The 20,960-nt window shown below is 43.5% G+C and overlaps 2 protein-coding genes across 3 annotated transcripts; both read right to left on the bottom strand.

The window, feature by feature from the left end:
- Positions 1-3,639: 3,639 nt before the first annotated feature.
- On the bottom strand, positions 3,640-17,121 carry BUB3 (BUB3 mitotic checkpoint protein). 2 transcript variants are annotated; one of them, XM_056352261.1, is made up of 9 exons: positions 17,000-17,120; positions 16,480-16,643; positions 14,105-14,299; positions 12,876-12,945; positions 11,359-11,510; positions 8,154-8,312; positions 6,561-6,738; positions 5,986-6,202; positions 3,640-3,979 (listed from the first exon to the last, which is right to left on the bottom strand). In XM_056352261.1, exons 2-9 carry the CDS (start codon positions 16,486-16,488, stop codon positions 3,970-3,972), a joined length of 990 nt encoding a protein of 329 aa, XP_056208236.1. In that variant the 5' UTR covers positions 16,489-16,643; positions 17,000-17,120; the 3' UTR covers positions 3,640-3,969. The 2 variants fall into 2 exon arrangements, with proteins under 2 accessions (XP_056208236.1, XP_056208237.1); XM_056352262.1 differs by lacking the exon at positions 3,640-3,979 and having other exon boundaries at positions 5,982-6,202; positions 17,000-17,121.
- Positions 17,122-18,489: 1,368 nt separating this feature from the next.
- On the bottom strand, positions 18,490-20,475 carry HMX2 (H6 family homeobox 2). The gene is given in 4 exon segments (XM_056352263.1): positions 18,490-18,746; positions 18,748-19,173; positions 19,176-19,237; positions 19,921-20,475. Coding segments are annotated over 4 exon segments (825 nt in total). The 5' UTR covers positions 20,198-20,475; the 3' UTR covers positions 18,490-18,686.
- Between the last annotated feature and the right edge of the window lie 485 nt (positions 20,476-20,960).

Below are 20,960 nucleotides of genomic sequence, written 5' to 3'. Positions count from 1 at the left end.
TTATAAGAAAATCTGGGCGAGTCCTCTATTTGACTTTTCCTTGCTAAATTCTACCTACCTAAACGTATTACAAAGTATCACTTAAATACTATTTTGAACAAAGAAGCCTGACACATTTCAGAGCAAATGTCACATTGCTGGAGGACTAGAAGTTGTATCAGTTGCATATTGACTAAGAAATTACTAGCGTTGTGGTTATGATTATACTAAACAACATAAAAGCAGCTAATGGTGTAATCACCAGAACAGATGTCTGCTAGTCAAAAGAAATAGGTTCTGCTCCAGACCGCTAATACCAATCACGGACAGTGGACGTGTCATTTAGGCCAACATTTGCAAGAGTATCCCATGGTAGAAACACCCAGCGTGGGCATCCATCTTTAACAGCTGCACCAGCTGAATTACTGCTAAATTTAGCGCCTACATGACTCCAACTACAGAATATCCTTAATTTTCAAGGCAGTAAGAACTACCGGACACTTAGAAAAGCGTGAGGCTGTTAAGGAAGATAGAGCTAGCAATACCTACACAGCTTTGTAAAGGTCATTCTCGACGACATCGCCTCAGTCTCTGTGCAGTGCTCGGAGCAGGGACCAGTTTTGCTCCGGAAAACGCCTAAAGGACACGTCTTTTTTAACACACATTTATTATAACTGCAGCAGCAGCACAAAACATCACATCCGAGATGCAGCAGAGCTCCAGACCTGTATGCAGTAACCATACACTGATTATCTTGAAGTACTGGCCAACACAAAAAAAAAAAAAAAAAAATACACTTACCAGCGGGCTTTTGTAACATTCGGGGCACAGATGCCACTTGGCTTTTAATACCACGGTGTTATGAGGCTCTTGTGAGAGACAACCCACGACATTTTTCCCTGTGAGCAGTCAACAGTGATTGATGACTCTATTAGAATGACAGCTATGACTCCATGTTTTCTGCATGGCCCTGAACACCGTCCAAAACTCAATGACTTTAAGGAGCTTTTTTAGATCTCAATTCCTCTGATCAAGAGTCGGTATATTGTCTTTGTTCAGCTGCTTGTTATACAGGTCAGAAAAGGCTCATTTTGTGATTTCTCCATCTTACGAACCTCTGCCTTGACCTGCATTTCTGAAAGAGCACTAATAAAAGGAAGATTAATCTTGTAAAAGAAATATCCCTGCTCCAACTGCATATATCCATACTTAACATATGGTCAGGGCTATGGCTGTGTCCAACTAACATTTTTCTTCTACTCTGTTATACCCAGTTGTCTCACCATCTTCCATGGACGCTTGTTTCAAGCATTTACATAAAACACTGATGCATCACAAGGTGTTTTCCTACTGTTTTTAAGCCAAAAGAGAACTAGTAAGTCCAATCCGTTTCCTCCTACACATCTTGGGCTTTGTGGACCTTTGTCCACTGAAGCGTGCCAATCTCCGTGCATCAAGCATTAATAGGGTTGGTTTTCCCCGATACCTGCCACTGAAGAGCTGCACAGGTGGCAACATTTCCAGGCTACATGTCTACTTTATTAAGCAAGCTTTGGAATGCCCTTAATTCTTTCTTTGTTTTCCTCTAAGTTCTCTAGCTCTTATTTTATTTTGCTCCCCACAGTTTACCCCCATAAAGCATCTTCTCCCCATTTCACATGCTCCTTTCCCCACATCATCACTAAGTCACCTTTTTATTAGTTCCGCCCTATTTCTGCCTTCACACATAATTTATTTGGACCCATCCTCACTTCAGGTCTCTTCTCCACAAGCAGGGTCACTGTTGTGCTTTCAGGTAACAATTTATTTATGGGCTCAATCCTGTATTTTGTAATATTATACACTCTCAGCTGAGAAGAGATGAAGAAACAACAGATATAGTGTAGGTTTGCTCTGCAAATACATACATATTTACACCTGCCCAAACACACACGTTGTGGTATGGGATCCTGGAAAGCTTGACTGTGTTCTTAACACAAAGTCTGCTGTTTCAGCCTACAGTTATCCCCCGGACTAGGGATTCATCTCACTATTTCTTTGCTAATCATTCTCACAGAAACCTTCGGTTCCCATGGTTAGGCCCCAGAGTTTATGTGTCAATGCATTCCTCAAACAAAAATATTGAAATACCCATCCACCAATGTGCAATCACTTCCTAAGCTGACATCAAAAACTGAACCTTTGCTCAACATCAGTCATGTACCCCCGATGCAAAAAAGCCAACTAAAAGTGGAAGGAGAAGGGATGATGCATGTCTATCAGAACAGAGGCTCAATGCTACTGCAGAGAGGGCACTGTTCATATTTTAAGTTGGGAAGATCTTTATTTTTTCCAAACCCATCAAAAACTGTTAATATTATCAAAGAATCTATAACTAGCTCCTGACAAACTATAAAATATTCCACATACAACTCATTTACTATGTCTGGTAACAGCTCAAGATCATTAGCTTTCCGCACACACAGAACCCAGCTTCCTCTCCATCACCACCTTCTTTGGAATGATCGGTTACTATTTTGGTTGTCAGCAAGTTTGTTTCCTTAAAGGTAATAAAGTACTCCCACTGGCTACACAGGCACTGATAACTCAGAAGAAAAGAAGTTGGAAATAAAGTATGAATCCAATCACCACTCCAAAATACCCACACCACAAAATCATCTTTGATAAGCCTCACAGGAGTTTTGTTCTGCCCCTCCTTACTATTAACTACAAAGTGAATACCTAATACTTAAGCACTCCCCAAACACTTGATACAAGCTACTATTAAGAGAGCAGCCTGACACTCTGTTCTGCAAACAGAGCTGGATGAGAGAGCTTTTATTGGTGGTACTAATCAGAAAGCATTTATCTTTATTTCCACAAACCAGTCAGGAATGTGCAACATTGAATATGTTCTTTTTAGCAGAAAATGGATTTGCAGGTTTAGTCTCTCAAATAGATCTACACTCCTGTTTAGAACACACACACAGCGTCCAAGTTGTTTTTCTAATACTACTTTCCCAAGACATTTTTAATTTGTCCAACTTCAAGCATCTTCTCACACCCACCCCCCACTCCAAAATCCTCAAGAGGCTGGCATAGAATCTGATCAGACTTCTCACCAGTTGGCAATATGGCAAACAAGATGTTCAAGAAACAATGTATTTCCATGGGATTTTGTGGCCAGAATGACACTTCCCTCTGGGGAAACCTCCTTTTCTACTTGTGTTACTCCAACTCTGAGCTACCAGGGCAGATCTGCAGCCTTGGGACAGACCACTCAGCCACAGGCTGAAACACTACATTTGCTCCTCTCTATCCTCAGTTCTTCCCACGTATCATTAATTTTAGACTTTTATGCAGTACGCACAAAAAAAACCCCCACACAATGTGCCACATGTTCCAAGTTCTTTCCTCCAGAAACAAGGATTCTCCAGTAACAATCAAGTCACCGAGATAAACAAACCCACCTAATACAACTTTAGGTTTTCACAGTCCTGTGAAAACATTGCCTGTAGAGCCAACATCCCTGGGTAATAAAGAAACTACCAGTTCATCTCACTGGAAAATGAAGCTTCAGAAGTATTCCATCAGGAAGACCTAGAATTTGATTTCTTGCAGCTTCAAGGTTTGGTCTTAACAATTTGTTTCACAAACAGAAAAGGCTGTTACACAAAGTGGGTTTTTTTTTCCAAAAAACCTATGGATATTTATTGAAGAATGAGACCACCACTGGAAGTTTTCATAATTGGATACTACAAAATATGGTAAGTTTTTATAAAGGACTAGAGGACTGAACTAATGCAGCTAAGACAGCAGATACAGTTTCACTAACACTATAAGCAGGAAAGTAATGACAGATTAAGGCATTACATACTACAATATACAAACAAGTATTTCTTAGTGGAAAACAACATCAGTTCAAAGATTGTTCTTCTCACTTCTATTTCATCTAGTCTTGGTAGAAGCAGGTGGGCACCTCTTGTAGAGAAAAAAAGTATCACCAAGAGTCTAAGTAGACCTGAAATAAATAAACGGTATCTCAGCAAGCAATATTTACAGTAATCATAAGCACATAAAACATTCAACATCCTATAAAAGCAGAAATATGTAGAAAGATTGCTTTCACTTGTATCAAGATACAATATATAATTATCTAGCGATCAAAAAGCTGATCTTGCCAAGTTTCCTTTATATAATATGGCACCATTTTCATGCATTTAAGAATGCATTCTGCAGAAATGCTGATTCAAATTAATATGCAAAAAGACCACTATGAAACAACTATTAGTCTTCTGTCTTAAGTAACTTATTTTTAGAATAAACCAGAGATGACTTGCACTACTGTAACATTAAAACATACACATCATTCTTAGTACCCTAAGGATGGCACAAGCAACTTGTAAATGTCAGAAGAGCATATAAACCTTGTTAATGTTTTCAGAAATTCATTTAAAGATAGAAACATGTCCAAAAAGATGCCTGTCTAAATGCATTGCAATTACGTTACAATTATTTTCCAAATACACAGATACGGTCTGTCTTTTCTCAGCTCATTACTGACTCAATTTGCCCTTCTGGGATCAATTGTTTGCTAATAAATAATTGTTTACAGTCACAAAATGATATTAAGGAGTATTCTTATTAGTTTTCCTTCTACAGCCTAATAAGATTCAAAACTAGCTGATTCCCAAGAGTCTAACCTTAACCTTGCTGTGTTTAACAGCCCAGGAAATGATGAACCATCTGTTTCAGAAAATAATGGAGGGCCAAGAGGAAATATTGCTTAATTGTAGATTAACCTCCTCATACGGCAGAATGAAGCATCTACAGAATTAGCAACCATAACTAGCAATGAACAAAAATTACTGAAAGCAGCTCTTACTACTACAAGACCAATAGCAGCATGTATTCTTTTATCACCTTTTTTCTTTTTAAACCCTCCCAAATGTATTTAACAAGTACAACCTGATTTTAAAAATAAATTTGAATTATCATCTTTGGAAATTTTTTTTTTCACTTGAGGAAGCCCCAGAAATAGTTCTGGTTTTATTTTTCCATGACTATCAAAATTATTTTAAAACAAACATCTTCAGATGAGAGATGGTGTACTTACTCTTCTGTAACTCCCACCTCACATCGCCACAGCGATAAAACAGCTGCTCTGAAGCCGCACACAAGTCACTTGAGGGGGGAAGGTCTTGAGGTTTTAAACTCAAGAACTTTGATCACTCGTAAGTGTCTATCTACATAGCCACTTAAATACTGGACAAGGGAGGCAACCAGATAAAGTGTAAGACAGTTTGAGTACTAGAAGAAAAAATTAGCAATGACAAACCACAGGAATCTGAAAATAAGAACAGCAGCTCCTGTGCTACCATAATTAAGAGTAGTGCAATTCTGCACCATGACAGCAATTTTTCTATGTAACATTTATGCCAAAGTGAGCTTAACAGAACCCTTTTACCTTCATCAATCAGTTTGCCCCATTTTGACAGCAACGATGATAGAAAAGAGTGTTATCAGAGGGCTGCAGCAAACTCCAATACGCAGGAACCAGGAAAGCTTTTCCTTGATTTTACAGAACCTTCTTAGAACAGTATCTAGATTCACTTCTGACCATGACAGCTGGGTGCACACTCAGTGTGTAAAGATTTCATTAATTCTAAGTTTTAAATATCCAAATACAGTAACATTTACTCAAATGAATCACTCTTGAATTCTTCACTTAATTCCTGAAGCAATGAGCTAGCAATAACTCCACACCTTCATATAATAGCACCTATTCAAACAGGGTAAGAGTTTGACATTCTTCTCCTACTAAACAACTAAGCACAATTTTATCCATCAGACGTCTATCAAGCTACGGATATTGAAAGCTTGGGCGAACAAGATAAAATCAAAACCAACCCTCTGTCAAGCTGCACTATCTACTGGCATCAATAATGCTATTCATGAATTTAAGAAAATTAATAAATCTCAGGATGAATGCTCAGAAAGTCTCAAATACAGGTGAAGCATACTCACTTAGGTTTTGTTTCTGCATCTGTCACTTGGCGAATATAGATACCATCTTCAGGATGTTCAATGTCATCCATTTCATACATATATGAAGAAGCTATTGCAAGGGTAGTTCCATCATTGCTGAAGGCAAGTGATGCTATGCTTGTGGGATACCGGTGGAACTGACAGAGCCGCTTTTTATTAAATGGATCCCAAATATTCACAAATCCATCGGAACCTCCTGAAAATTAATTTTTAAAAACTGTCTGTAAGTTATAATTGGGAGAACAGTAAGAACTGAAAAGACACAGCAAAGGAAAAAAAAAGCAGCAAAAGAGAAAATTACCTGGAATAACTTCGTCAGTAAAAACACAGGGTTATAGAGAGTTGCATAATTCAGTAAAGAACACAGTATTTCCCAAAATCTTGTTAAAGCAATTAACTCTCTGCATCAAATAATTTTAAAAATCTTGCTCACCGCAAGAAATAAGATTAAAATGCTTAAAAAGTAAGGGCATACAAAGTAAAGGCTGACCTGTTTAAATAAAAATTAAAGGAAGTGATGCAACCATTAACAAAAAATTGAGGATCTACTCTACCTGTAGCAAATGTGTTGTGGACATTATGGAAAGAAATAGCATTAACTGGATAAATCTGCTCGATGTTGTTTTCCTTCAAACGGTGACATTTGAATGCGTATTTCTTCTTCTGGATTTCTGGACTGGGATCCAAATACTCTACTGCAACACGACCTTCAATAGAACTTAAAACATAACCCTACCAAGAAAGGTTTGCGTTACAGATTTTAGAAGTTTACAACTGGCGAAGAGATTGCAATACAATTTATCTTACACCTCTCTAAATTCAAATAAATTAAATGTAAACAGTCAAACTGCGTACAACCAGAAATCATTTGTTATCACAGATCTGTGGCAGCATCAATAAAATCTACTTCTAAGAAGTAATGCAGAAAATAGCTTTGAGAGAGATCTCATTGCACCATGGTTTTAAGCCGACTGTGAGACTCTTCATTACCCCTGCAGGTCCAAACACAAGTTGATTTGGGGAAAAAAGTGCTAAGAGTTAAAAACCCTTGTTACAGGCCTACCTATCCCCCAGGGCCCAAATATCTGAAATATTAGAGATACTCACATAACTATTTCGTTTCAGAATTGCAGGAAAATTAGTTCAGAGCTTTATACTAGCAACTAAACACTCAAGCCGAAATAGTATTTTCAGTGAAACTTGATTATACATGGTGTTCACTTACCCAGTTAATTACAGTCCCGACTTACAGCAACCTGAGATGCTTTTGTTATAACTTTTGAGTTAAGTCCATAATAGATCTTTTCAGAAATAGGATTGTAATGATATCTAGCTATAGCAAAGTTCTTTAAAATCCATAATACAATACAATCTGGAAGATCAGCTTGTTTTACTATAACTAGAACTGAAAATGGACAAAGCGTTCATGCCTGTTCAAGAAAAAGTAACTAGGTCTCACAATTCCTGTACTATCACTACGTACATGGGAAAATTCCCTTCCAAATTAGTTTGTCAGAAAAAGCTAATCTTCTTGCTTTACTTCAGAAAGAGAAATACCACAGATATACTACGTTAACCTACACAGAACAGCTATATGATCATCCAAATTGTACAATTCCCCCTAGGTAATGTATCATAGGTTCTTGAGTGCTTGACACAGTTAAAAAAACATATATAAACGACATTCATATAGTTTTAATCCTGCCCCTGTACACAGTCTGTTGAAGAATCTAGAGCTGCAATGCATAAAGGCTGCTGAGCCTGAATATGCCTTCCTCTTTTCTACTGCAACTTGGGGGTGGGGGGGGTGGGGGGTGTTCTTTTGTTTTGTTTTTTAATTACATGTCAGCATTATGATGCACTAAATTTAAAAAAAAAAAAAAAGGAGACAAAAAAGTGAGAAAAAAAGTGAAAACATAATATGCTAGTAAGTCAGTGGGAAACATTCCTGAGCTGCACTATTAAAAGAGTTAACCTGGAACATGAAGCCTCAACACCATTTTTTCCCCTCTCCCAGAGTCTGATTACAAGACTTTGAAGATAAGAATTTTTTTAAAAATTAAAGATGCAGAAAATTTGAAAAATAAGCCATCATTTTTCCTGAAGAACATTCAGCAGAAATATAATTACAGATATTGCTCCCATACCTGTTTATTTGGAAATGCTCTGATACAGCGGGTTTGGTATTTCAGACTTGATTCTCTTCGTTGCTGAACATAACCCATATTCCGCAAATCCCACACCAGCACTCTCCGACCTGCCGTCCCCACGATTAGTCTATCTCCAGACACAGAAAGCGTGTACACCTTAAAATAGTTAAATATTATAACACTTATTAGCCTGGATATCTGCTGTTCTTTGTAGAAAATAAAATGTCAGCAATATGCAAGAAGAAAACTGGTGACATATACAATAAAGTCTAAGCAGTTGCGTGCAGCTGGTTAGTGGTAAGACACTGACACACCATTTCAAAAGCTCACCCTTAATTCTGTACCCTAGCACATAGCGGGGGGGGGGGGGGGGGGGTGGGGTGGAAATCAAGCCTAATGCAGTCCCATGCTGTTTATAACCACTTTAGGAAAAAGTTTAATATGCATATGCACTTGTGCAATTCTAAATTTGAAGTACATTTGTTCAGTTTCTAGTCTCCAGATCTCCGTGATATCTAAATAATCTTCCACATGTGAGATTTCTTCCTTTTGTTTGTATTACCCATGTTTGAAATGCTACGCATGTACAGAAGTACTCTGTAATTCAAAAGGGAAATCAGTATTATTCAAGTTTTCCTCAAATTATTCCAAGCATTAAATGCATTTGATATTTCAAGGCAAGAGGAAAACAGATACAAAGTAATAGGGCAGGGCGGGAAGGGCACGGATATTGGAATTCATCTTTGCTTGGTATGCACAGTTTGCATTCCACACTATCAAATCCTAATTCTGCAGTTTAGTCCTATGATACGGCATCACACATTCTCAGTTTTCCTCCATCTGGTAACCATGTTTTTGTTTTTAAACAGAATACTTCAAGCTGAGCTTCATGTTAATACAGTGAAATAAACTGCCAAGAAATCATTAAAAAAAAAAACCAAAAATAGTACTTCATATACTTTAATAAAAACAAGTGAAATTGAAGGAAACAATATGCTTGACATCACTAAAAAAAAAAAAAAAGATACTATGGCTTAGAATTTCAACTCTACTCCAGAAATTGGCTCAGAGGTTCTAATTTTTGACAAATTCCTCATGAAAATATTCAGCATATAAATCATTCTGTTTCCAGCTATTAGCTGGGATTCACTTAATCTGGAAATATGTTTTAAAAAAAGAAAAAGAAGAAGAGGTTTAGTCAAAAACTCCATGCTAGCAAATTAGAGTTGTTGATACGCAAGCAAGATGGAATCCAGCTACCTATAGCTGTGCTGTCACTGAGCTGTGAACAAGAACAGACTGTAAGAGTGAGCTTTCAAAAAGTGATCTAATGCAACTAAATACACAGGAAACATATTGCCTGAATACACCTCAGATCAAGAATCGCAAGTGTAAGAGATCTGGTATCTTGCCAGAAGAATTCAATTTACTTTTGGCACATGCTTGTACAATTTCACTCAAGCACCTAGCTTCACTTTCTGGTTCTCTGATAAAGCGCAGTAAAGCTCTTTGGCTCTGCTAAGACTGCACTGAAATAGCAGACAAAACTTTATTTGCTATAAACGTTTCTGAAGAAATTATGTTTTCAAAAAGTTTACTTCTAATAAAAAAATCTAAGTGAACAGGTGTGTATGTGTCTGGGTATATGTGTACATATAGAAAAAAAACTGCCTTTAAGCAATCCAAATTCACTCAGCATACATTCTTGCTCTAAAACGTGATTATTAAACTTCCCTCTTCAGATGGGAAACCTCTTAAATGTTCACACAGGAGTTACCCAAAATTCCTGATGACCCCAACTGCCAAATTCCACTTACATATAACAAGAAAACTTTAATCCAACAGCAGTTACACATTTTAGCAAGACATTTTTTAAAATCTCCCTTTGTTACAGATGTAACAAACTATCCAAAAATATTAACATTATATAAAATGTGTTCGTATACATGTATGGAAACAAAGGCAAAAGAAACATTAAGTATCTTAAATCTTCTTTACAAACTGATGTCACACCTGTGAAGTAAGTATTCTTTCTACACCATACAATCATAAATCAAATGAAACCATTGTCATGCAGTTGAGTAGATGTACACATTTATCAAAGGCAGTATTAAAAAATGACATAATGAACCTTGCTGAACCAATAAGCAGCTTGATTCACTGTGGCTGTCCATTATATGATATTTTGTCAGCAATTTATCACAGTTCTTTACATGCTACGTACACCTATAAATCACAACTAGAAATAACGCAATTACTTTATTCTGAACAAAGGTCTTACCAGAAGTACATTCAGCTATGTTGGAACAAAAATGGTAGCTATTTAGATGTAATAGGAAATGTAACGATGGCTCATAATTAAGACTTTACAATATGATGTGACAGAGCTAAACTAAATTTAGAAAAATGTATAGGCAAAAAAATATTCATATGCAAAATTATCCAGCAACCCAGCCTGGGTTTAGGAGTCTATGAAAAAAAACAGAAGTTACAGTTCTGTAATTCTTTCAGTGACACCACTGTAAGCAGTATAAAGATTAACACACCATATAACCATTAGAAAAAGCTTAAGACATAACATCTTTATTTCTCTTGGTTTCTCCTTAGCACAAAGGATTTTAGTATTAGGAGAATGTTCGAGTTTACTAGGCATTAGTGCAACAACAGGTGAATTACAATACAAGCAATTCTGTTCAATCTTTTTATACAAGTGAAAAAATACTATTTCAGGCAACACAAATGCCCTCCTACTGTATCTCCACACACATTTCAAGACAACCAGACCCTTGTTGCTTTGAAAAAAAACCTGCCAGGATCCGATACCTCTAAGAACCTTAATTGTAATATGCACTATCAATTTCCTTAAACCAATTATTTTTAGCAACTTAATCAATTTCACGTGCTGGTTTTGTTAGGTTTTCCTTCCTCCAGTTTGTTTTAAATTATAAGATTTTGGTCCACCACAAGCAGTAAGAATTAAATTATGTTCTCCTATTGATGAAAGCTTCAAGCCTTAACCTAAAAATCACAATGTATTTGAGTACCAATATATTAAAACGCAACATTTTCACAGCTTAAAAACTATTAAACATAACTTTCTAAATTCAATTCAGTTTAAGACAGTGTCCTATATGGTCATGTTTAACCAGTCACTGGATGTATTATTTAACACATCACCTGGATTACAGCATCCAATACATACCTTTTCAGGTTGAGAGAAGGTTCCTGCATTACAAGGAGTTCTGGGATCCCACAGTTTAACTGTTTGATCCCAACTTCCAGTCACCATGACATTCACTTCTGGGCAATACTCAACACACCTGATAGGAGCATCATGGGCACCAACAAGGTTTTCTGTAAGAAAGTACAATATATTGTAACTTTACTGGCTCTACAAACAGTCAGGATGTGTAGAATAAAGAATAAAAAGAAGGACACACTACTGCAGTATGAACACACTATTTTCTGACATTCCCACATGTGTATTGATATGCTTGGAGTCCCATTAAGGACAGTTCAGTCTTCAGAAGCGTAACTTTTTCTAAAATCAGAATTGTTAAATTTAAACTTATGCCTCCTGAGATTATGAAAGGAAGTTAAGAATTTCAGGCAGCCATAGAGATATCTTCAGAGGTACAAAAAGTGTTCAGTATCCAGTGGTATCACCACCTTTGCTGCAGACACTAATACAGAAAGCCACTTAGGCTTGTCTGTATTAACATTATGACAGAAGAAAGGAATTTGTATTACATGTTCTTAAAAATACTCGCATAAACACTTCTAGAAAGTCATCTACAACAGAATTATTTGACCTTTTTCATACTATTACTGCGCACACAAGTTTGTCAAGTCCTGGCTATTGACTGGTTCTGGGGACCACATTTATCTCAGGCTGAGATCTGCTTTTCTCTTTAACAAACACACAAAAAAAAAGTTAAGACAAGCTAGATCCATATTTTGCACCAATGTGGCCATGATGACTGACAAACTAGAAGTTTTATATACATTCTGCCATATGTGTGAAGGATCATTCTAAATATGTCTAAACCACAAATCTTTGAAAAACAGCAAGCTCAGTTTTAGTTCAGCTTCGCTAATTCCCCCTACCTGAGACACAGTAACCTATGGCAGGGCAGTATTATCAAAAATCCAAATCAAGGCATCCTACAACAAGCACCCACCAAACTTTCTGACAAACTGCCAAACATTTGCATGCTTTTAGGTGGCACTTACTAGGGCCACCAGTTATTCTGCTAGATAAAGGCACATATGATGTGAACCTCAGTCAGTGTGATGAATATATAGCTATTTCCTTTCCTTCCATTTTCACGTCAAAATAAGTAAATAAAAAAGAAACACACAATTAAAATACGTCAATGACTACTCATCACAGAAAACATTTAAATCCTCAGATTGGCAGGAATAGATTCAGCCCTTCTGTTAATGGCATTACAGCACAATCTTCAGCTACACAACAACGTACACTGCCTTGTTCTGCATCTCAGTGATCAGAAAGGGCTTCACAGCAAAGGAGACTGCTGAACACCAACACTGACAACTTAAAGCAATAGAGGTTTATAATTAGCATCTACAAACAGCTACTACTTAAAGCAAATATCCCCCACCTAAAAAACTTAAAACCTACTCTGTTCATGTAAGTATAGAAATCTGAAGCTTAGGCCAGTTGTTGAGTCCACTTACACAATTCCATCTGCTTACCTTGGTCCGTGTTTAAATCATGCATTTTCAATTGCTGATCTAAGCCCCCACTCCAGGCATGGGTAGGATCCTATAAAACAAAAAATTTCACTTTATGACATGCATTAAGTTTCCCTGGCTGCTATACATTTAATCTCCTAGGCTCACAACAACAGACTTGCTTTCAAGAGTTTTGGGAAGATGAGAATTAAGAGACAGGAGTTAAGATCTGGCCCAGATTAAACAGGCAATTGGCAGAAGCTTCAACACATTAAGTAAAGCACTTTGAGCTGTAGGATTTTTTTTTTTAATTTAGAACTAAAAAAAATATTTTTTAAAACGCAGTTAGAGGCTATACCAAATCAATCCCATTTCCCTAACAACAAAGGACATAATACTGTTTTTCAAATGACTGCCAACCTAAGCCAGTTCCATCTAACTGAAGTGTAATCCTTCTAAAACTACTGTAGAAGCTAGATACCATTTGAGAACCTGTGTGTTGATCCACAGTATGATACTAGTTATGTGCCAAAATGTTCAGTGACAAAAAAAAAGCAGCACAAAATTTAAATGCTTCCTTAAAGCATTCAGTAACACATCAAGATCAAGTCACTGGAGGACATGTGAGAATACAATGAAAACAAAACAAAAAAAAGATGCTAAATGAAACCCTCTACTTCATAGATTATAGCAAAAAAAACAAACTTAATAAATAATTAAATAAACCAACCAACCAATAAACTTAAACCGTTCAGAAGCATTTTTCAAATCTAAGGCACTAAAAACACAGAAATCAAGTATCTGGTAAATGGCTCACTTGGAATAATGCCATGTTTCCAAAACAACCCAACATGAGAAGATTAATTGGCTATGGACATTTATTGTGAATATGATATCTAACCATATACTACCAGTACAACTATTTGTAAGAAACACACACACTATTTACCATACCATTGCAGAAACAGCACAAGCCAGCCCAAATTCCTTTTACCTACCATTTCTGGTAGAAATCAATTACTTGTGTGCCTGTACCCTTTGCAGGAAATACCTGTATTTAGGACTAGAACAACAGTCATTAACGGAAGAAGAACTGGCAGAAGCAAGCTTTTTTTTTTTTAACCTGGATTTCAAGTAGTATTTCACTATCCCTTTAATTCAGGGGCAGACAACTTCTCATGGACCTTGGCCACTATACTTATATACTTATATAACATAATAAAAAAAAACAGAAAACACCTCACACTTACATAAAAAGCACAGTCAAGGACAGCTCCCGAATGTTGATATTTGAGTCTCATTGTGTTAGCAGGAACATCATAGAGCCGGACAGTTGTGTCCCAAGATGAAACAAGCAGAAACTGAGATGTATTTGGACTAAACTTTACCGATGAAATACCATCATCTGGAGTTTGATTTAGTTTGAATTCATTTGATCCCGTCATCTGAAGAAAAGACAGCAACACATAGGTATAATTTTAGTAACAACAACAACATAAGCCTAGCAAGTTGACTAGTTAACTGATCCATCTTAAAAGTAACTTAAGAGCAAACCTGAAAAGTTTACCACCTTTTACACAGATGATGTTCAGAACACCCAGATTTCTGACACACTCTCTAGAATTCAAGATAGTAATCCCTGGCCAAAACCTCAAATTCCTCCCCCTACAGAGAGCTTTTAAAATTAAGTATCAAATATAACATGGAATACACAGTACAAAAAGTTTTATTCTTGTCATCTATAAACATAGATATTGTTACTTACAGATATATTTTCCCCAACTCTAATGTGTGGATGTATTTTTTAATCTAAATATTTGTAGTTACTATGAGCATCAAGAAGTTAATTAAAAAACACATGCAGGCAGAAAGAAATCCAATTTGAAAACTCGAAAAAAAAAGTGTTGATTTCTTCCTGATTTGGTGTGACTGTCATACTTCCAAGAATTGCAGTTGGAAAATCTTTCAAGCAGTTCTGGGCTCTCTGCAGCTTTCCTGTCCTTAGGCTTCCGTAAGTGCTATAAAACATTTCCAATGAAACAGCTTTAAGATTTTTTTCTCCCCCTCTTAGGAGTCTAAAGAAGGTCAGATGAAAAAAGAAAGTTATGCCCTGTGGGATATTGGGACGTAGAGCAAACATGTAAATGTGATGTGATTACAAAAAACAAATATAAACAATTCAATGACAGATCAATGACTCTGTAACAGCAGCACTCATTTCACAGAACTAGTTACCTATATATACAAGAATTCAAAGGAGAGCTGACGCCATGAACATCAAATTTCCACTGGGAAAACAGTGCAGACCTGTTTTCTGCTCTGAAAGAAGAAACTGTTCACTATACGTACACCAACAAGACCACCAAAACTTTAAGGCTTCAGGAAGGTTTAACAGCACATTTCCTTTACGCTAAAAGGACAGAGAAGTAAATTAGCTCAGATTTTCTGTAAAACTACCACTCCTAGATCTGTATGTACAACTGCACAGGTTAAGCTTAGACCTCTGAGAATAAATCTAGAAAGAATGAGCAGATGAACTAGGACAAAGTTCAAACTTAGTGCACAATTATTCTAGTTCAGCACTTATCAGTTACTAAATCAAACTGTACAATGCGAGTGCCACACATTCTTACACTAGAAAAATTTCTTAAGTGGGAGCTTTGGTAGCTGTTCTGTAAGATGTTGTTTTAAATAAAAAAAACACTGTAAACACAAAGTGCTATTTCTGCCTTTTAAACATGAAGTGAGAAAAAAATTGTCCGAATAGGAAATAAAAGCTTCTTTCTTAACCGCTTCTTTCAGCTCTGCTCTGGGAATACTCGGGCAAAAGACAAGCAGGATTGAGTATTTGCCATGCATATTTCTACATGAATACTATAGAGAATTCAGCAACACCTTTATCACAATTTAAACAGTGACATGTATCCCAGCAAGTATTTCAGATGGACATACAAAGATACAAAATCTAAAAGAATTCCAAACAACTACAACAATTACAGTGGACATCTTAATTGCCTTGTCTACCTCCAGCAGAAAACCTCAAACAACAAAAATAAGGATTTGAGGCACGTGGTACAACAGTTACTAACCAGCCCAAAAGCAATCAACTAGCAGCACTCCAGCAAAGTTAGTTACATCAAAAATATTGAAGGATCTCCCAAAGGTATTTTTTGTGGAGAAAAATGGATGAAGTATCAGAATTAAAATATATCCTACCTTTTACATATGTTACAAAAAAAACCACAACTCACAAAGAGCTCTCTCTACACATTTTCACAAATGCAACCAGGATTGCCAAACAACAGCGATTGTTGTGCCCACCACAGACAACAAAATCCTATTAAAATGTTCAAGCAGCACAAGGGATTAACTCATAAATAAGACATTATAGGGGAGACACACGGTGCTGATACTGCAATGCTGACTTCACTAAAAGGGTACACTTCCACAATTCCATCATTCCCAAAAGCTCTTTTTTACTGAGCAGATAAGAAATCAGTGCTTTTATAGTTCCTCTTAACACAGCACGCTCTATCATTCAGCTATATGGTAAGCGTTACCCAAACAAAGCAAGCCGCTTTGCTGAAAGCGTCAGATGTAGAATGTAAGAATACATTAAAAGTACCGTCTTCATATTGGACGAGTTCCTCTGCTGCCCCACACAACGCCAAGGAAGAGCTTTCTTACTGCAGCAGCAGCGGATTACTGAGGCACGGCGGCGTCAGCGGCACGATCGCTCTCGCAGCCCAGTCCTGGAGAATCCCGTCGGGATGCGGGAGATGCTGCTGGCTGCGGCAGGAAGGGAAGAGAGTGAGACAAGGGCCCGAACGCCGAAGGAGGGCGGAGAGGCTCCGGCACCCGCAGCCCCACCGGGGCACGGACGCCAAGCCGGGGCGCCCCGGAGGAGGGCGGGGCGGCGGCAGAGGCCGCGGCGTCCGGGGCGGCGGAGGTGAAGCATCAGCCACAAGCCCAGGCCAGAGGAGGCCGTCCCCAGGCCGCGGAGCCCGCTTCGCCTCAGCGCTGCCCCGCGACGCAGCCCCGGCCGCACCACACAAGCCGCCGCGCCGCGCCGCCCCACGTACAAGGCCCTGGCCCTGACCCCGGCCCCAGCCCCGGTCCCGGTCCGGCGGGGAGCCCGGCCTCACCTCTGCGCTCCGCCCTGCCCGCGCCTCCGGCCTGCCCGACACCCGCCGCCGCCGCCGCCCGCGCGCACGCGCCCTCCCGTTCGCCCCGCTATTGGCCGGTTCGAAAAGGCGGAACTGTGCGTCCCGGCGTGCCCCGCGCGCCCGCCGCTCCCGGCGCGCCACCGCGGGGCATGCCGGGACGTGTAGTCCGCCGCTCCCGGCGCGGCGGGAGGGGCTCGGGCAGCCGCCTCTTCCCGTCGCTCCCGTTATCATCAGCGGCTGCTAACGGCGGTTCCTGGGCGGCGGCGGCGTTGCGGCCCCCCCGTGGGAGCCACCGGCGTCCCGCGGGAGGGGCTGCGGCGGCCTCCCGCCCGCCCCAGGCTGCCCGGGGCCGCGGTGGGGGCGCCGTCCGACTCGCCCCTCACGGGGGGCGGTGGCAGTGGGCCCGGGCCCCGGCGGGTCCCCGCCAGGCCGTAGCTCCAGGCCCGTGCCGCGGGGGTAGGGCCAGGGACCCCTGCGCTGCGATAACGTTCATGGGCAAACCCGAAACACCGGTTATTCCCGCTGAAGCGGAGCCCGGAAGGCGGAGCGGCGGCACGGGCGGCCGGGGGCCGGTGCTCCCCGGGGCAGCGGGGCTGGGCTCACCCCGGCCTGGCGCTACCGCTGGGCCAGGGCAGCCGCGGCTGCAAAGGGGCTGCGCGGCGTGCGGCACACGGTTGGCGCCGGGAGGGCTGTCCCTTCCCACGCGTGGCGGATCACCTTATTTGTCCCTTCGGATCTTTTATTTCTCTTTGGTTTATTTTCGTTTTCACTGCTACGTGAACGCTCTCTCGTTATTGCTGCTGGGAGCACCCCCGGCGCTCGGTACGGGCGGTAGCGGCCCGTAAAAAAAAAAAACAAAAAAAATTGTTTTGTGTGTGTGTGCCTGTGAAGGATTGACTCCGTCCTCCGTGGGGAGGCAGCCGTGGGCGCCCCGGGGCGAGGAGAGGAGCCGCTGGGCGCCGGGGCCGGTCACCGGGGGCTGCGAGCCCACTGCCTGTCACCGCGGCTTTTAGCAAAATACTCCGTAAATCAGAAAAACCGTCCCCGTTTCCGAAACCGCTTCTGAGCGTTTGAGAACGGCCCTTCATCCTCCAACCGAGCGCGGGGGACCGAGCTCACGCCGGCCCCGCGGGGCCACCGGCAGGGCTACAGGCAGGCCCGCCCGGGATTCCCGGCAGGGAACGAAAGAAGGAGCAGGAGGCAGAACGAAGCGAACCCTCGGTGTTACACGTCGTTTTCGCTCTCTCCTGCATCGATCCCGGGCGCCGCGGGCCCTCCGGCTCCCCGACAGGCCCAGCCCGGCTGCCGGGTACCCCCCGGGCCCGGGGTACCCCCCGGGCAGGGCAGGGCAGAGCATCCCGGTGCGAACACGCGATCGAGCTGGCAAATTTACAAACGAGGCTTAAAACGTTTTATTTTTTTTTCTTTCTTTCTTTAAAAATATTTACAGATCTGAAATAATGCTTTTTTAATTTTTTTTTTCAAGTGGCAGGATAGCAGGAGGGGGTGGGGGGTGCCCCCGGCGCCCCGGGCTCTCCGTTTGCCCGTCCCTCCCATCAGTTTCGTTCCTCCGTCCCCGCGGCGGAGGCGGGCCGAGCCCCCGCACCGAGCCCCCGAGCCGGCCCCGGCCCCGACGGGGCGGCCGCGGGGAGGGGAGTGCGGCAGCTCAGTAGTCGATCTTATTGTAGAGGTTGTAGAGCGGTAAGGCCGAGAGGTTGCTGCCGGGGGTAGTAGAGAGGGGCGGGGAAGGCGATGGACCGGGGCACCGGCACTCGGAGGAGGGAATTGTCTCTGAACACCAGCGGCATCCCCACCAGAGTCTGCGCCGAGGCGTGGGCCATGTTGGCCGCCTCCAGCTCGGCCGAGAGCTGCCGTTTCCACTTGTTCCTGCGGTTCTGGAACCAGGTCTTCACCTGGGTCTCGGTGAGCTGCAGGCTGGAGGCCAGGCAGGCCCGCTCCGAGCTGCTCAGGTAGCGCTTCATGTCGAAGGTGGACTCCAGCTGGTAGACCTGGCTGCGGCTGAACACCGTGCGCGTCTTCTTCTTGGCGGCGCCGGCCTGCCGGTCCCCGCCGTCGCGCTGGCGGTCCCCGCAGGAGGGCGAAGCGGGGTCCCAGCGGCTTCTCCTTCTCCTCCTTACAGTCCTGCTGGGGGGGGCGAGAGGAAGGGCCCCCGCTCCCCGCTGCCCGCCGCCGCCGCTCCGCTCCCCTTGGCGCTGCCTGCAACAGAGCGACAGCGCGGGGGTCGCACGGCGGCCGGCACCGGCACCCCCGACGGCCGAGCCCCCCCGCCCCGGCTGTGCGAAGCACCGAGGCGAGGCCCCCCGGGCAGGCCCCGTTCGCCTCCGTTCCCGGTGGAAGACATCACCGACGCCGGGGGAGGCCATCCGCTTCTGAGCTATCCCTGTCCCTCCATCGGGTGGATGGACGGACGGACGGACGGACGGACAGGTGGGTGTGCACGCCTCGGTGAAGGCACCCGAGTACCAGGCCGGGGCTGCCTTCCTATCCGACACGAGCCGGCCGTATTTTACTTTATAGCATTTCATTTCACAGACCGTTTAGTTAGAATTAATGCTAAAAAATAAACATCTTCCTTCCCCTTGCCCGAGCGCTGTAAATAAGCGGTATCTAAGAAAACGAGCGTTTCCCATCTCATCGCGCCCCTTCGAGAGAATCAGCCCCTGGTGGGGTGGGGAGGACAAAAAAAAAAAAACAAAACAAAAAAAAAAGCCAGCCACCCTATTTCAGCCACGGACGGCGCAAATACGCGCTGCCCCAACAGCAGGGAGGGTGCGACGTGCCCCCCCCCCGGTGGGGGCAGGGCCGGGGCCGAGCCCTTCGCGGCCCTTCCCGGCGGGCCCCGTCCGCCCCATCCCATGCCGCCCGGTGCCGGTACTCACCGAGACAGGTGAAGCTGAGGGGCTGGTGCTTGTGGCACGTCTCGGCGGGGCCCTGCGCCTCGGGGCAGAAGCAGCCGCGGTGTTTCCAGCTCTCCTCCGGCTCCTCGTCCTCCGAGGAGAGGGAGAGGGTCCGGCCGCGGGCGGGCCAGGCGGTCGCCCTGCCGCCGGCCTCCCGGGGGGGCTCGGCGCTGCCGCTGCCCAGGATGGACTGGATGGTGAAACTGGAGATGGGAGCAGCCGCCGGACAGCACTTGCTCGGGTCTTCTTTGCTGCTCATCCTGGGTTCATAAGAAAGCAGAGGAGGGAAGCTCTCGCTTTAGAGGGGCTCGGGGGACCGGGGTGTGCGGGGGGGGGCCGGGAGCCGTCGGGGGGTTTGTTTTGGGGGGTGTTTTCGGCGTGCCGCTGCCGGCTCTCCCCGCGCCTGCCCAGGCGGACTGCATGCTCCTTCCCCCGCGTCCCTATTGATCTGCGGGCGGCGGGCGGCGGGGCTTCATTTGCATGGAGGTGGCCTCCGCCGCGCCAATCACGGCGGCGGCGGCCACGGAAAGTTTGGAAACCCGCGGGGGTCCCGGGGAAGGGGGGGGGGGGGGCCGCAGCGGCCGGCAGGTACCGGGGCCGGGGGGAACCCCCACGGGGTGCTCCCCGCGGTTCCAGGGGCTCCTCTGACCCCGCGGCCCCGGGGGAGGGATGCTGAGCGGCCGCCGTGCCGCCTCGCCCTCCGCCTCGACGGGGAGGGGGGGGGGGGGGGCGGGGGGGAAGAGGGACGTGAGCTGAATTCCTTATGCTGACCGGGGAGTGGGGGGTGTTGGGATAAACAGCTCGTGCATATCCGGGGATCTTTCCCCCTCTGCTCATCAGAGGAGGGAAAAACAACTGTTAGGTGTTTCACTGGGAAAACCTGCGAGAAACGGGGTTTTGCGCTGCGCTGCAGCCGGTAACAAATGTCTCGCGAAACGCCTCCTGCGCTTCCTTCAGCGCCTGCAAGGCGCGGGGAGCGGCGCGGGCACGGACGGGACGTGCTGCCGCATTTCCCGATAAAC

Source organism: Falco biarmicus, chromosome 9 (genome assembly GCF_023638135.1).
Source record: "Falco biarmicus isolate bFalBia1 chromosome 9, bFalBia1.pri, whole genome shotgun sequence".
NCBI classification, from domain to species: domain Eukaryota; kingdom Metazoa; phylum Chordata; class Aves; order Falconiformes; family Falconidae; genus Falco; species Falco biarmicus.
This window is presented reverse-complemented; position numbering and strand designations above follow the sequence as displayed.

Bases quoted from the DNA above. Each gene is read 5' to 3' on its own strand.
- BUB3 (XM_056352261.1), bottom strand. The intron at 6,739-8,153 runs GTATGGGAGCAA...CTTTCTTGGTAG, and splicing joins GAGCATTTCCAAATAAACAG to GGTTATGTTTTAAGTTCTAT. The intron at 6,203-6,560 runs GTAGAGTAGATC...ATTAATTTTCAG, and splicing joins CCACAACACATTTGCTACAG to GAGGTTCCGATGGATTTGTG.